This window comes from Anoplopoma fimbria, chromosome 7 (genome assembly GCF_027596085.1).
Source record: "Anoplopoma fimbria isolate UVic2021 breed Golden Eagle Sablefish chromosome 7, Afim_UVic_2022, whole genome shotgun sequence".
Classification (NCBI taxonomy): Eukaryota; Metazoa; Chordata; class Actinopteri; order Perciformes; family Anoplopomatidae; genus Anoplopoma; species Anoplopoma fimbria.
In genome coordinates this window covers 16,660,761-16,672,926 of record NC_072455.1, presented here as the reverse complement: position 1 = coordinate 16,672,926, position 12,166 = coordinate 16,660,761, and the positions used below count along the sequence as shown (strand labels likewise).

The window sequence follows — 12,166 nt, the reverse complement described above, 5'->3', positions numbered from 1 at the left end:
GGTAGGCAGCACTCTTGCAACACAAGCACTTCAACAGGGAAAAGACAACACAGAGGTCTGAAGAAGTTGATGGCCAGACCTGGAAGTGCGTATGCCTTTGCTCTGAGGTGACCTTAAGACAGAGGAGTCTGATGACTGTGATTTGGGAGATTTCACCGAGCCTGAAGGGCTGAGCCTCTCCAGTCATCAGGGGCTCATCACTGCTGACTGCTGATGCCGGCCGCACCCGGCAGACCCCCGGGGTCTGATTGGACCTGCCACTGGAATGCCAAGTGAGCCAAAAAACTGTCACCTCTCTGCAGATCAGCGTCAAATAAGCTGTCACTGTCTGAATATGACACATACTGAAGCCCTGGCAAGAAAGACAACTCAATCATCTTTTCATCGATAGCAGCTAGCCTTTTGTTCCTACCGCTGCAAAAGCACCCTCTCAAGTGAACATTCTGGTACTTGTTAACTTTAACGGTACAACAACAAAGCCTTCTGAGACGGAAACAGGTCTTGGGTCCCTTTGTATCCAATTATACAGGATGCTGCGGAGCCGTGGGGAGCTGCAGAGAACAGGTCTCCACATGCCGATCGGAGCAGAACAGTCTGATGACCCAGCACCTGCCCTTTTGAGAGTGATGGTGTAAAAAAAGAAAAAAGGCAGCAAAAGGGTGCCAAAGAAATAGACTGGGCAGAAAAACATACAACAGGGCAGATGTTGATAACAGATGTTGCTCAGTAAATCATTTTCTCAAAGACAATCATTCAAGTCTTAATCAAATGAGCTAAGCATGCCCAAAGAGTGAAGCAGACCTGTTTGAAGATGGCTACTGCATGAATCATGAATCATATGTAGCTTACCCTGCTGTGAAAGCTACTGCTGTTGAGTATTGCCTGGTAACCCTGGTAATCAGAGCTGCCAAACAAAAGGCAGCACTTGCATCACTTATACTCAGCATTCTGATTTCTCCTCCTCTCCATATCCAGATGGCTGCATTGTTGTCTGTTAAAAGGCCTAAAACCTGGGGCTTCAGAAAGATCAACTCTGAACAATACACTGCTTTTTAGAGATGTTAAGATATGATAGGTTTCCATCAGTGTTACTAAATGTTCACTACGGTGTTTGCAGGATTATAATAGCAAAAACAGCTACTATTTGGCAGGAAGCGTCGCATCATATTCAATTGCCCTGCAGCTCTTTCATGAATATGTTGACTTCATGCAGGTGACTGTGTCTGACTGACACTGCACACGTCATTTGTATATATTTATGCTTTACTTGCTTTCTCTGCTAAAGCACCCCATAGAGATGGTGCTCCCTTCTCTGAGTTGGCTCCCAAATGCCAGCCCCTTGGGGGCCTTTCCTGCCCCGTGGTGGCTCAGTTGGCAACACTGCCAACTCCGAGCTTAAAGGCACTGACTTTTACCAGGCACCACAGAGCTGCGAGGGGAGGCGTGACATTTGCTTTTTTTTTCTTCCTGGGGGGGAAGCGTGTGTGCTGGCACCTGGTGTGTTGCAACAAAGCTACAAGAGTCCAAATGGTCACAAAAAGAGTAAGCACATAAGCACAGCTGCAAAAAGGCTGCACACTGATGCATTTGCATCACTTGCTTGATCAAACGTTTTGTATCATGGAATGGACAGAGTGCAGCCATCTATCTGAAGTTACTTTTGTCTTTTCTATGTAAACGTTAATGGTAATCACACAGCACAGGTGAAATCTGTGAAACAAAACACTCATTTCTTTTAGTAGTTTCACTATCAAAAGTGATATATTTTTCACACGGATGATTCATCTTTTTTGGAAGATAACTCTTAATTGGTGTACTACTGTAACAGCTGCTGTGGTGTGAGTATCGGCATCTGCTATTTAGTTAATTTTTTTGACACTGACGCTCCATCTGGATATGAAATTCTCCTCCCTGAAACCCATGATACGCACAATGTTTTTTTTTACCCAAATCGTTTTAGTGGTGATAGACGAGGTGGGATGAGTCACAAATTCCTGTTAGTTTTCTTTAGATCACTATATGTTATTTAAAGAAGTGATTCCAGGAGCTTTACGCTCTCATACATATTCAAAACGTATGCTGAAAGCAGAAACTCTGAATATCATTTTACAGAAAGACAATTTGCTGTGAGTCATGCCCTGAATGTGCCCATCATTCATCTTTGTAAGATAAAAGCATTATACAATTAGAACCAGATGTATGTATACTGTGTATATGCATTTTACAATGTTGCTTTTATGAAAAAATAAAGCCTTTAATTACTGCTGTTGGGGGAAATATTGCAGTATATGATCATTTCTGTCAGCATTAACGACAAAAAAGACAGTCAGGAAATTGTTCTGGAAGTCTGCTGCAGATTTGAATTTGACCTTAACTATGCCCTCATTCCCCAATCTTGGTTGCCAAGGCATCCAGGAGGAATTGTAAAATTAGTATTAGGGAGCCTCTGGCGGCGTGTGAAGGTGGGAGTTGTTTCCAGCATCTTCCTGGTTGACACAGACAGGTGTGCTGTGGGACCGACCTCTACAAATAGCAGCATGTGGGAATCAAGCCTGCAAATAAGGGCCCAGATTTCACATATTCAGTGAATCACCACCTGAAATATTCTATAAATATATATCTTAAAGTCTTCGTTTTTACCTAGGCTCCATTTTTATAGGCACAAATATTGTTAGCTTCAGTGGAGTGATGACAGTTTTATCTGCAAAGACTATTATTAACCCAAGAGTGATATATCAATCTGAGAACAACTTGGTGCAGTGGAATAGATCAATAAGCACATGGTCATGTTGCAAATCAGGTCTCATCTTAAGCAGTCTATTCTGAGAGCCTCCTATTTGCTTCCACACCATATACCTATGTTGAATACACTTCCTGTAAATCGCTTTGGATAAAAGCGTCTGCTAAATGACTGTAATGTAATGTAATGTAACACCAAGCTGTATTTTTCTACTATATCTTGCCTTGGAGGATTGCTGTATGTCAATGTGCCACAGTATCTATTTTTTAGGTGCAGAAAGATTTTTCAATTTTAATCATTCAGTGGTGTAGTAGCTTAAAAGGAGGTAAACTGCATCAGATTAATCCAAAGGACAGCCTATGAAATTAGTCTCGGGCCCTGAGGAACTAGAATTACCAACTTGCGGTTGTATGCCTCCGCCGGTCATGTTGCGGTTTGCATAAACTCTGCCCAAAATGTCATAACTTTATCATTTTATACTTTATATTTGTTGGAAATTAGCATAATAAGCAAATTCATTCTTGAGTTATGGCGCAAAATGTGTTTTGTGAGGTCACAGTGACCTTTCACCACCAAATTCTAATCAGTAAATTAGAAAAAAATTCCCTCCAGGCATTTCTAGGATACTGGGTTTACAAGATTGGACCGGATGCAAAACCCAAAACATAACGCCTCTGGCCAGGGCTGTTACTATATAAAAATATTCGGAAAATGTGGGCGTCTAGAGTTAATATGCGTAAAAAATGATGGTAGATAAAATTATTTTGCTGAGACTAAATATTTCAGCCCCCAAAACCAAGTTGAAAACCGTACTTTTTGCTCATTTAATGGAAGCAGGATTCAGTCTGTCTTGGGGTTACTCTTGGCCAATGAAGCGAGGGATAATCCAGCAGGATGACCGACATGCTCGTTTCCTCTGCGTGCCTCCCTCTCAGTGTACACCTTTGAATGGCTGCCCTTTTTACGCCAGGACCGTCTGCTGGCCTGGCGGGTTGCTTCGTCCCACCGTCATCGCTCATGCCAGCACAACTGCTGCGGGTGCCATTCGGAGGCTCTATGTGCCTGGCTGCATGTCAAAGACTGTGTGTGTGTGTGTGTGTGTGTGTGTGTGTGTGTGTGTGTGTGTGTGTGTGTGTGTGTGTGTGTGTGTGTGTTGAGGCATGTGTGCGAGTGTGTTCATTTCGAGCGCCCAGCGGCGGGGAGCAGCAGGTGAGTGAGGAGCGTGATTACAGAACTCAGTGGGACGAGGCGGGTCTTTGGCAGGTCTGGCTGAAGATGGAGGGACTCGCCCGAGTGCATGCTGGGAAATTATCAGCAGTAGTGACCTGTGCCATAGTCAATGCAACCTTTGCATCAATCACGCTCAAGGTGGAACACAGAAAAAGATGAGAGGCATACAATATCCGCAAATGTCTCTCAAACTTTGAAATCCATCTCTCGTTTTTCTGCCCTTTCATAGCATGGCATCATTAGTTGGATAGGAAATATTCTTTTTGGGGAAAAAGTCGCTTACCGTCTCCCCCTCTTGACCTGCTGTTCCGTTCATGGGTGGTGTTACTTCCACTTCCACACTGGAGCTGTTCGGAAGGTTCTTATCTGTGAGAAGTTTAAACGATAATTAAAGTGAGAAACATGTAGAGGGACTACAGCTTGCATTGCCTCAAATGGGCAAGACATTTGTGTTAGCTGTTGTGAGACAGCTACTAGTGGTCAACCCACCACTTTTTTTATGCATTTATTTGACAGCTATAGCTACTTCAAAAAGCAGTAACCAGTGAATGTTTGTTCACGTTGAGCATCTTTCTGTGTATAAACAATTATGTGCATGTCCGGGGCTGTTATCATCCTCCGTCTCCCTCATCATATCTTGGTGGCTGACGTTACTCCATTTCATTTGAGGCCAGACTTACTTAACAGCCTTTATTAAAATACAAAGAGCCGAGAGCCATGTAATCAGATGATAACACTATAATTGCTGTGGAAATTGCTTTAATCCAAGTGTGGTTGTGACACAATTAGAAAGATTCTCAGATAGATAATGTGACTTGATACCACTGTCGTCCAACACATGACATCACTCCCTAGCTTGGTCGCTGTGATATCAGGGATATAAAGATGGGATCTAATCGCAGTCATCATACACTAAACTACACTGACAGTAAATCTTCTTTTACTACAGACACCTTTTTACGATATGTGAGGCTCGAAAAGTAAAGGATGCCTTCTACCAGTCATGCATTTTGATTAAGATGGTAATATGTTAATGTCGTGCCGTTAGCATAATTTTGCCTTGTTGATAAACATCAATGCCTCGCTTTGATTCTGCTGTTGTGACTACACTGCGGCCATGAAAGTGCATTCTCTTGCCTCCTGTTTATCCTTTGGTCCGATGCTCTTTGAAGTGAAAAAAACCCACATAAATTACACTTGGCAGTGACTGAGATTGATTTAAATACTGCTTGAAGACAACACTTGCAATCAATTTGGCAGTTCTTGATAATGTCATGCTTGTTTAACATTGGATGTGACACTCATTAACTATTTCAGTGGGCAATCCTAAAGACAAATAAGGAATATTAAGCCGCGTATTGCCTATTCATGAAGTTTTAGAAACAGCAAAGGGATCTTTGTGAATAATCATCTAACATCTAATTTTGGAAAATGCACTTATTCTTTTTCTTGCCCAGAGTTTGATGAGAAGATTGATACTAATCTCATAGCTTAGTATTGAGACAGAAATCTGTCCATCCAAATGTTGTTTTCATTTTTATGTATTAAACCAGATTTGCTATAACATGTTGATTGATGACCTTTAAAAGGTGCTGGTAGGCACATTTTGTTACATTTGGACAAGCCAGGCTAACTGTTTCCCCTGTTACCAGTCTTTATGCTAAGCTTAGCTAACAGGCTGCTGGTAGTAACTCCATATTTATCACACAGACATGAGAGTCGTATCGACCTTCTCATCTAACCCTCAGCAAGAAAGTGAACAACTTTATTCACCCAAAATGTCAAACAATTCCTTTAGGAACATCACACAGCTCTTTACCTGAACGGCTTGCTACTCCATTGGCCTTCTCACTGTCCTCCACTTGACATTTCTTTTTAGCGATCTTGTGAAGGATGGATGCCTTCTCTCGAAATTTACCTGCAACAGAGTCGCCACAGTGGTTAAACATGAAGCAGAGGGCTGCATACCGCAGCATCTTCAAAGCCTCTCGTCCTCTTCCCAGTGAGAGCTCCTTCGCTGTCACCTTTGACCCCAGATGGGTCACATTTCAAAAGCACAGGGCATACAGGGTGGTGTCTTCCCACAAAACTGCTGCTTAAACAACATAGAGAGTCAATATGACATTGCATATCATATACTGATGATCCTGCAATGTCCTGGTCCTTGGTGGAGGCAAAGCCAGCAGGGAGAGAATCTCTTGTGAAGATATCTGCCTTCTGGAGCTCGGATTCACTCCTGTTCACCAGTTCTCATATCAGATCAGAAACTCACAAGAGAGGTCAGAGGCTAGCTGGGAACTAAAAGCAACACAAGATTTAGCTGAGGACAGCATCATGGCATATCAGAAGTAACACATTTATAGGTTTAATATTACAATATTAAACAGGAAGCACCTGATTTTACCTTTATTAAAGTGCTTCTATGTTGGTGTTGCTTGTATAGCGTGCTGCAGGGATGACGTATTTTTGTAGGAAAACCCCGGAAGTAAGCATCATACTTTTTCCCCCGACAAAAAACCAATATGTTTTTTCTATTGGATTTTAGATTATTGCAGAATGTAAACTGTGGCAAACACAAGTTTATGATACTTACACGTTTTGTTCAGAATGATAATCTTCACAAATGAACACCACTTTTTATGTTGTTTAAAAATGAATACAATCGGCAAAAGTAAAAAAAAACGTCAGGCTTTAAATGAACTACATCAAGGTCACATAAGCATGAGTAAACACAACAAGGCTGTGAAGGCTTGATTATGTTTGTAGCATTTAGCCACTTGTTAGTAACCTCCTCTTTTAAGACGTAAAAGCTTCAACATTCTCGAGAGAGATATTAACTGGCTTTTTTTTATAGTGTAGGACAAACAATTAACATCTCTTAAGCTTGTGTTAACCATAGACCTTATTTCAGGCATTTAACCAAAAACTGATTCTAAACACCCTGTGAAGAGGGAACTGGAAGTGCAAAAAAGCTAACTAATTTCCAGCTTTTAGGACTCATTCCTGCAGCAACCTATTGAAGCGCCTCCTGAATTTAGGTTAAGTAGCTATGTGCGAAGCCTCGGACAAAGAGAAATACTGTAACACACAAGAGACATATGCTAGTTAGAGAATTTGATCAATATTTGAAAAAAATCACTGGTGGTGATGAATATATTGTTGCCGACAAAATTTATCGACTCAATAACACTGGAGAGATGATGCTGTGACGCAGCAGACTGAATTAAAACCGGTCATCAATTGAACACCATGACCTTGAGGCTTGCATAAGCTGTGAGCTCACGCAAGGCACTTCTACCCATTTTATAATGACGAGTCGTGACTGGAATTCCCCCAACGACACACACACGAACAACAACACAGTACTCCCACAAGAAGAAACTTATGCACCATATGCACAAAACTCATGCAGTGTAGGTTTTTATAATCCCATGTAATACATATTAGATGTTAATATTTGATGGCAATGTTAGAGATCTCATCTATCATGTCCCTTTGGTGTAAAACCTCTTGTGCGTCAAGTATCCATATTTAATTTCACTGACTTCCTATGCGTGTCAGTTTCTGCATGCATGTCCTACCTACTCCCAATCAACCCATTGTAATCAATGTGAAAGATTTTTTTTTCATTTCAAGAGGGCACGGTTGATTTGTCAGTGCATGACACAGTGACGCGTCGATACATACTCCACCAGACCATGTCAATGCTGTCTGTGACCTTCTGGCAAAATCATTAACCACACCAAGTCACCGCCGGCCTTCCTTCTGTCTCCTCTATCCAATTCCACAGTTCTCCATCGCTCCTGTTTTTCTCGCTCCTCTGTCTTTTTTTATCAAACACCATTCTTTCTATCATTTCGTTGTCTCTTTGTCATTTGGCAATGCACAACCCCTCCTTGCCTCTCTCTTTCACACACGCACATGCTCACAGAAGACATACACACACACACACACACACACACGTATACTGTACATTTTGACAAAACGGCATCACACATTCCACTGCTTTGACATCACTCACCTTAAGCGGTCATTGTCAGTGGGTTGTGTATGCGTATGTTCGTTTATACAGATGTGGGCGTGAGATCATTGTCTCTGCTTGTTAATAGAACTGGCAGGGTGGGTCTTTTTGACGAGTTTCAAAGGAAATTCTTGAATTAAGAAGAAAACCACTGTAGCATGAAGTTCAGAATCAGTTAACTGAAATATATCTACAAAGACCTGTAAAGGCAGAGAGCAGTTATGTAGAACTAAATTGTGGAGTTGTCAGATCATCACAATGGATATTTTTCACCGAGAGACAACAGCTAGGAAAAAAATATCTCGCTAACATTTGTTTAATAAAGATTTCTAGTGGCTGAATTATTTTTTATCTCTTTTCACAGATAATTTATGGCGTAATCATTTTAAAACTAATGTCATACACATTTTTACTCCTGCATATTGCCTGTGGGTATGGTTTGAAATGCCACTATTCTATAGCTCTAAGGGCAAACAAGGAAGAACCATGACAGTTCCAATTTGCAAGTCTCTGAGAAAAACCAAGTTCAGCCCTTCCCTAGCCGTCGTTACACAGCCGCTCATTCTCCCCGTCAGCACTGCCTGTTACGCAACTACTGGGTGGATGAGTCACTCCAGTTTGACAAATTCAGCAACGTAGGTCTTACATGTGTGCACCCGCTGCTGGTACAAGTGGAATCTCCAAGTGAGCGCTGAGGCATGGATGATGTATTTCTCAACAATGCAGATGGGTAACAGGGTCAGAGAAAAAAAATTAAAAGATAAAAGAAAAAGAAAACCTAGTGCCTTGTGTTTTCAGGGGACGGTATGTGGTGCTTTGTGTTTGTAGTTTTATTTGCATTATCATAAAATCGGACCCATAATTCAAAGAAGCAGTGGCTTTCTCACAAAGTCAAACATATGCAACATATGACGGCAATTTTCTTTGAAATATCTTGTTAATGAATAGATAAAATCCATAGAAGCACTACACACAGTAACACACAATGTTTGTACATATTCTCTGGGAAGAAAAAAAAGACAAAAAATGAAAATGAAAATAATAAGTAAAAAAAAAATGGCATAGCTACCATGATTTGCACTGTATCAGTGAAATCTCAGAGAAGTTGTCAAACTTAAAACACAAAACAAACTGTATGTCATGTCGCAAGCAAAAAATAAAATGGGATTGGAGGAGCTGTTTAATGATTAAGATGGAGAAAAACCAAGAGGGATGACAGAAGCTGACTCAAAGAATCAATTGAAAACTTTCAGGCTTACCTTCCTCAGTCATTGAGTGATAATATTTTAGTTTCCCATAAGTCCCAAGCTCTACAACATCACAGCAAAAGACAAGGGTAAGGCAACGAACACAGAGAAAAGGAAAAGAGTGAACATGACAGAACAAGACAGGTCCGCTGGTTCTACATCACATACTGTCCAACACTCACACGGGCACAAGGAGTGACACACAGAAAGACAAAGTCTCTCGGAGTCATCACTGCAGATGTGCTAAAAAGCGGCAAGTGTTGAATTACAAATAAAATACATCATAGTTTTACATTAAGTCAGTCTGATGAAGAGCCTGCCAATGGCACAGGTTGGATAGTTATTAGAGAAGATTTGCGAGAGAAAGGGAGAGGGAAGGGGCTGTCAATATACTAGAAAAAAAACAATAAGAGGTTCATACAATGATATATTAAAAAACCAAAAAAACAGAACAGGAAAGTCAGAAGAGAATTTACTGGGTCAACATGCAACAAAAAGATGAGTCCTCCTCTCCTCTGCACACAAGCTTATTCAGAGGCTTGATGATTCTGCACTTTATTTCCACAATGAAACCCAAACAATTAATTTGATTCCCTTACTGTAGCAGTTCTTTGTGCTTATGTAAATAGTAAGTCAGCACATCTGCATGATGAATTAGCCGGGAATTTAAACCTGCAGCAACAGCTGAACGTGAAGCAGCAGAAAATAAAATACCGGACCATAAGGCTCTACCTCCCGCACTGCGCTTGATTTTGGAGATTGAAGCTGCTCTGCCTGTTTCAACATAATTAAATAGCATGAGGATATATTTTTTAGTGCAGAGGTGATTAAATATTCTCACTTAACTGGTAGTTACTTTATGATTTATTTTGAATGTTGACTCATGAACTCATTACTGTAATTTAGTTTGGATAGACCTCGCTGATATGGAAGAAGATTCAAATGTAACTTTTCATTTTAAAGCCATTCTTGTTGACTTCCAACAAACATACTTTCTCCCATTTAAAGCTTCTTCAAGACCAAATCATCATGGTGAATTATAATGGTGATGGAGAACAAAGAGCCTGTTCTGAAGTTAGGAAAACTGCATTTTCATACTACTACGCCTGGAATGATTTATAAGACAAACTGAATTTATAACACTGCCCTTAAATGCCACATTAAAAATAGCCAAGCTATCTCCTTTATAGCTCTATAAGTCCTATGTTATTGAGCTATATATGTATAGTAAATTATTTTCCATGTTGACTACTTTGCAGTACCACTTTGGCCAGACCGCTCTTGTAAAATATATACTTTATGAAAGATTAAGTAAATGAAATATGTTTTTTTGTAACTTGGGTAAACTGGCCCATTAACTTTCTTCACAAGCACAGATTTTCTACATGTAGTAGGTGTATAGTACAGTAAGTAGAGTAGATATTGATGCCCAGAAACCCACATGCATTCACACTAATATCCAACAGTGGGCGACCACTCCACTCACATGTGAGAGGATTAGGAACAGAATCTCATGGCAAATGCGACACCCAGAAAACACAATCTAACGAGAAGAACACACATCATATTGCAGTGTTTCTTGCTCATCTGCTGCACTCACAGACAAGTGCCTCAATCCCATATGATTAGGCAATTTGGGTTTTTTAAAGTGCAGCATCACTGTTAGGCCGGCCTCTAACCGAGGTTGCTATGAGGGCAATTAACCCACAACAACAATCACTGCCCGCACACTCGTCTGTTTGCTCTCTGCAACCAGACAGAGGCAGGGCTTGTTGTTGTTTACCAGGGGCCCTCTTGTCCTTGCGGTGCGACCTCCAAACCTCTAGTGAGCTGTGCACTAGAGAATGTGTGTGCATGCCCGCTCTGTCTGCCGGTGGTTGGGGTGTCAGGGAAATTCACAATCTGTGCCGCAGCAAAAAAGGCTTTTAACATTGATTCTTTCACCCGCCCGGCGCAGGGTGAGCTCAGAGGTTGCGGGTGGGGGTGTGACATGTGTATGTGTGACATGTGTATGTGTGTACGAATGCGAGTTATGGGGATGATGGGTTGATAGGTTCTGGTTGGCTGGTCTCAGTTACATAACATACTGGAAGTAGGATTATGACTGTACATTACCTTTTTTTCTCTGAATTCAAATATGAATGCCAAATATATGAAAAATAAATGTGTGTTTAACAATATATATATGCCTTTGTGATCTTGAAGTTGGTATTAAATGTAATGTAGTGCTAAAAATGTGTACCCTTAAAACAAGTAATAAAAACCTATAGCAGGATGTCAATATTTTATATCTGCATGAATGGTAAATATATTTCCATTGCACAAGGGGTGTGAGGTCAGCGACAGTGAGTGCTTTATTGAACCATGTGATCAATGGGGCCCTGGGTCACCACACAGACAATACTGCTGGCAGGGAGAAGCAGCGGTATGGGGCAAACTGGCTGGATGAATGGATTTACCTCTCATCATTAACGGCTGTTAAAAAAAATTAGAAAGTCACAGCATAGAAAAATCATCCCAATTTTTCCTAGTTAACCAATTTATTTTGTCTGGTTTGAGTGTGAGTTACACCCTCAAAAAATAATAAACTCACAAACCTCGTTTGTAGCCCCCCAGTTTACCCAATATGTGTTCTGTCTGCCAACATGGGTGCATCATGGTTTACCCAAACGACCTTGTCCTTTCTATGTCCAGCCTGTGGAGGCCCTTGGTTTGATGTCTGCTCAATAAAAATTGCCTAACATCAACAAAGATGCCCAAGGCCACATTGGTATTGTGAGCAATCTTTCCAGTCTATCTAAGTGAGATATTGATCTATAGGAGAGCATCTGATGACATAGCTGGTCTGTGCTGCTATATGTATACCAGTGTACTGCACTTCATCGTCACAGAGTATGTAAACAGTGAGAGATTGTCAGGTATTTGAAA

The 12,166-nt window shown here is 41.0% G+C and overlaps 1 protein-coding gene across 1 annotated transcript in view; it reads right to left on the bottom strand.

Moving 5' to 3' along the window:
• The window catches only part of LOC129093567 (sodium/potassium/calcium exchanger 2-like), a 35,748-nt gene that overhangs the window by 2,155 nt on the left and 21,427 nt on the right, over positions 1-12,166 (bottom strand). The window contains exons 5-7 of the mRNA XM_054601620.1: positions 9,251-9,301; positions 5,790-5,888; positions 4,254-4,336 (exon numbers count right to left, since the gene is read on the bottom strand). Coding sequence (XP_054457595.1) covers positions 4,254-4,336; positions 5,790-5,888; positions 9,251-9,301 — 233 coding nt within the window. The remainder of the gene's footprint in view (positions 1-4,253; positions 4,337-5,789; positions 5,889-9,250; positions 9,302-12,166) is intronic.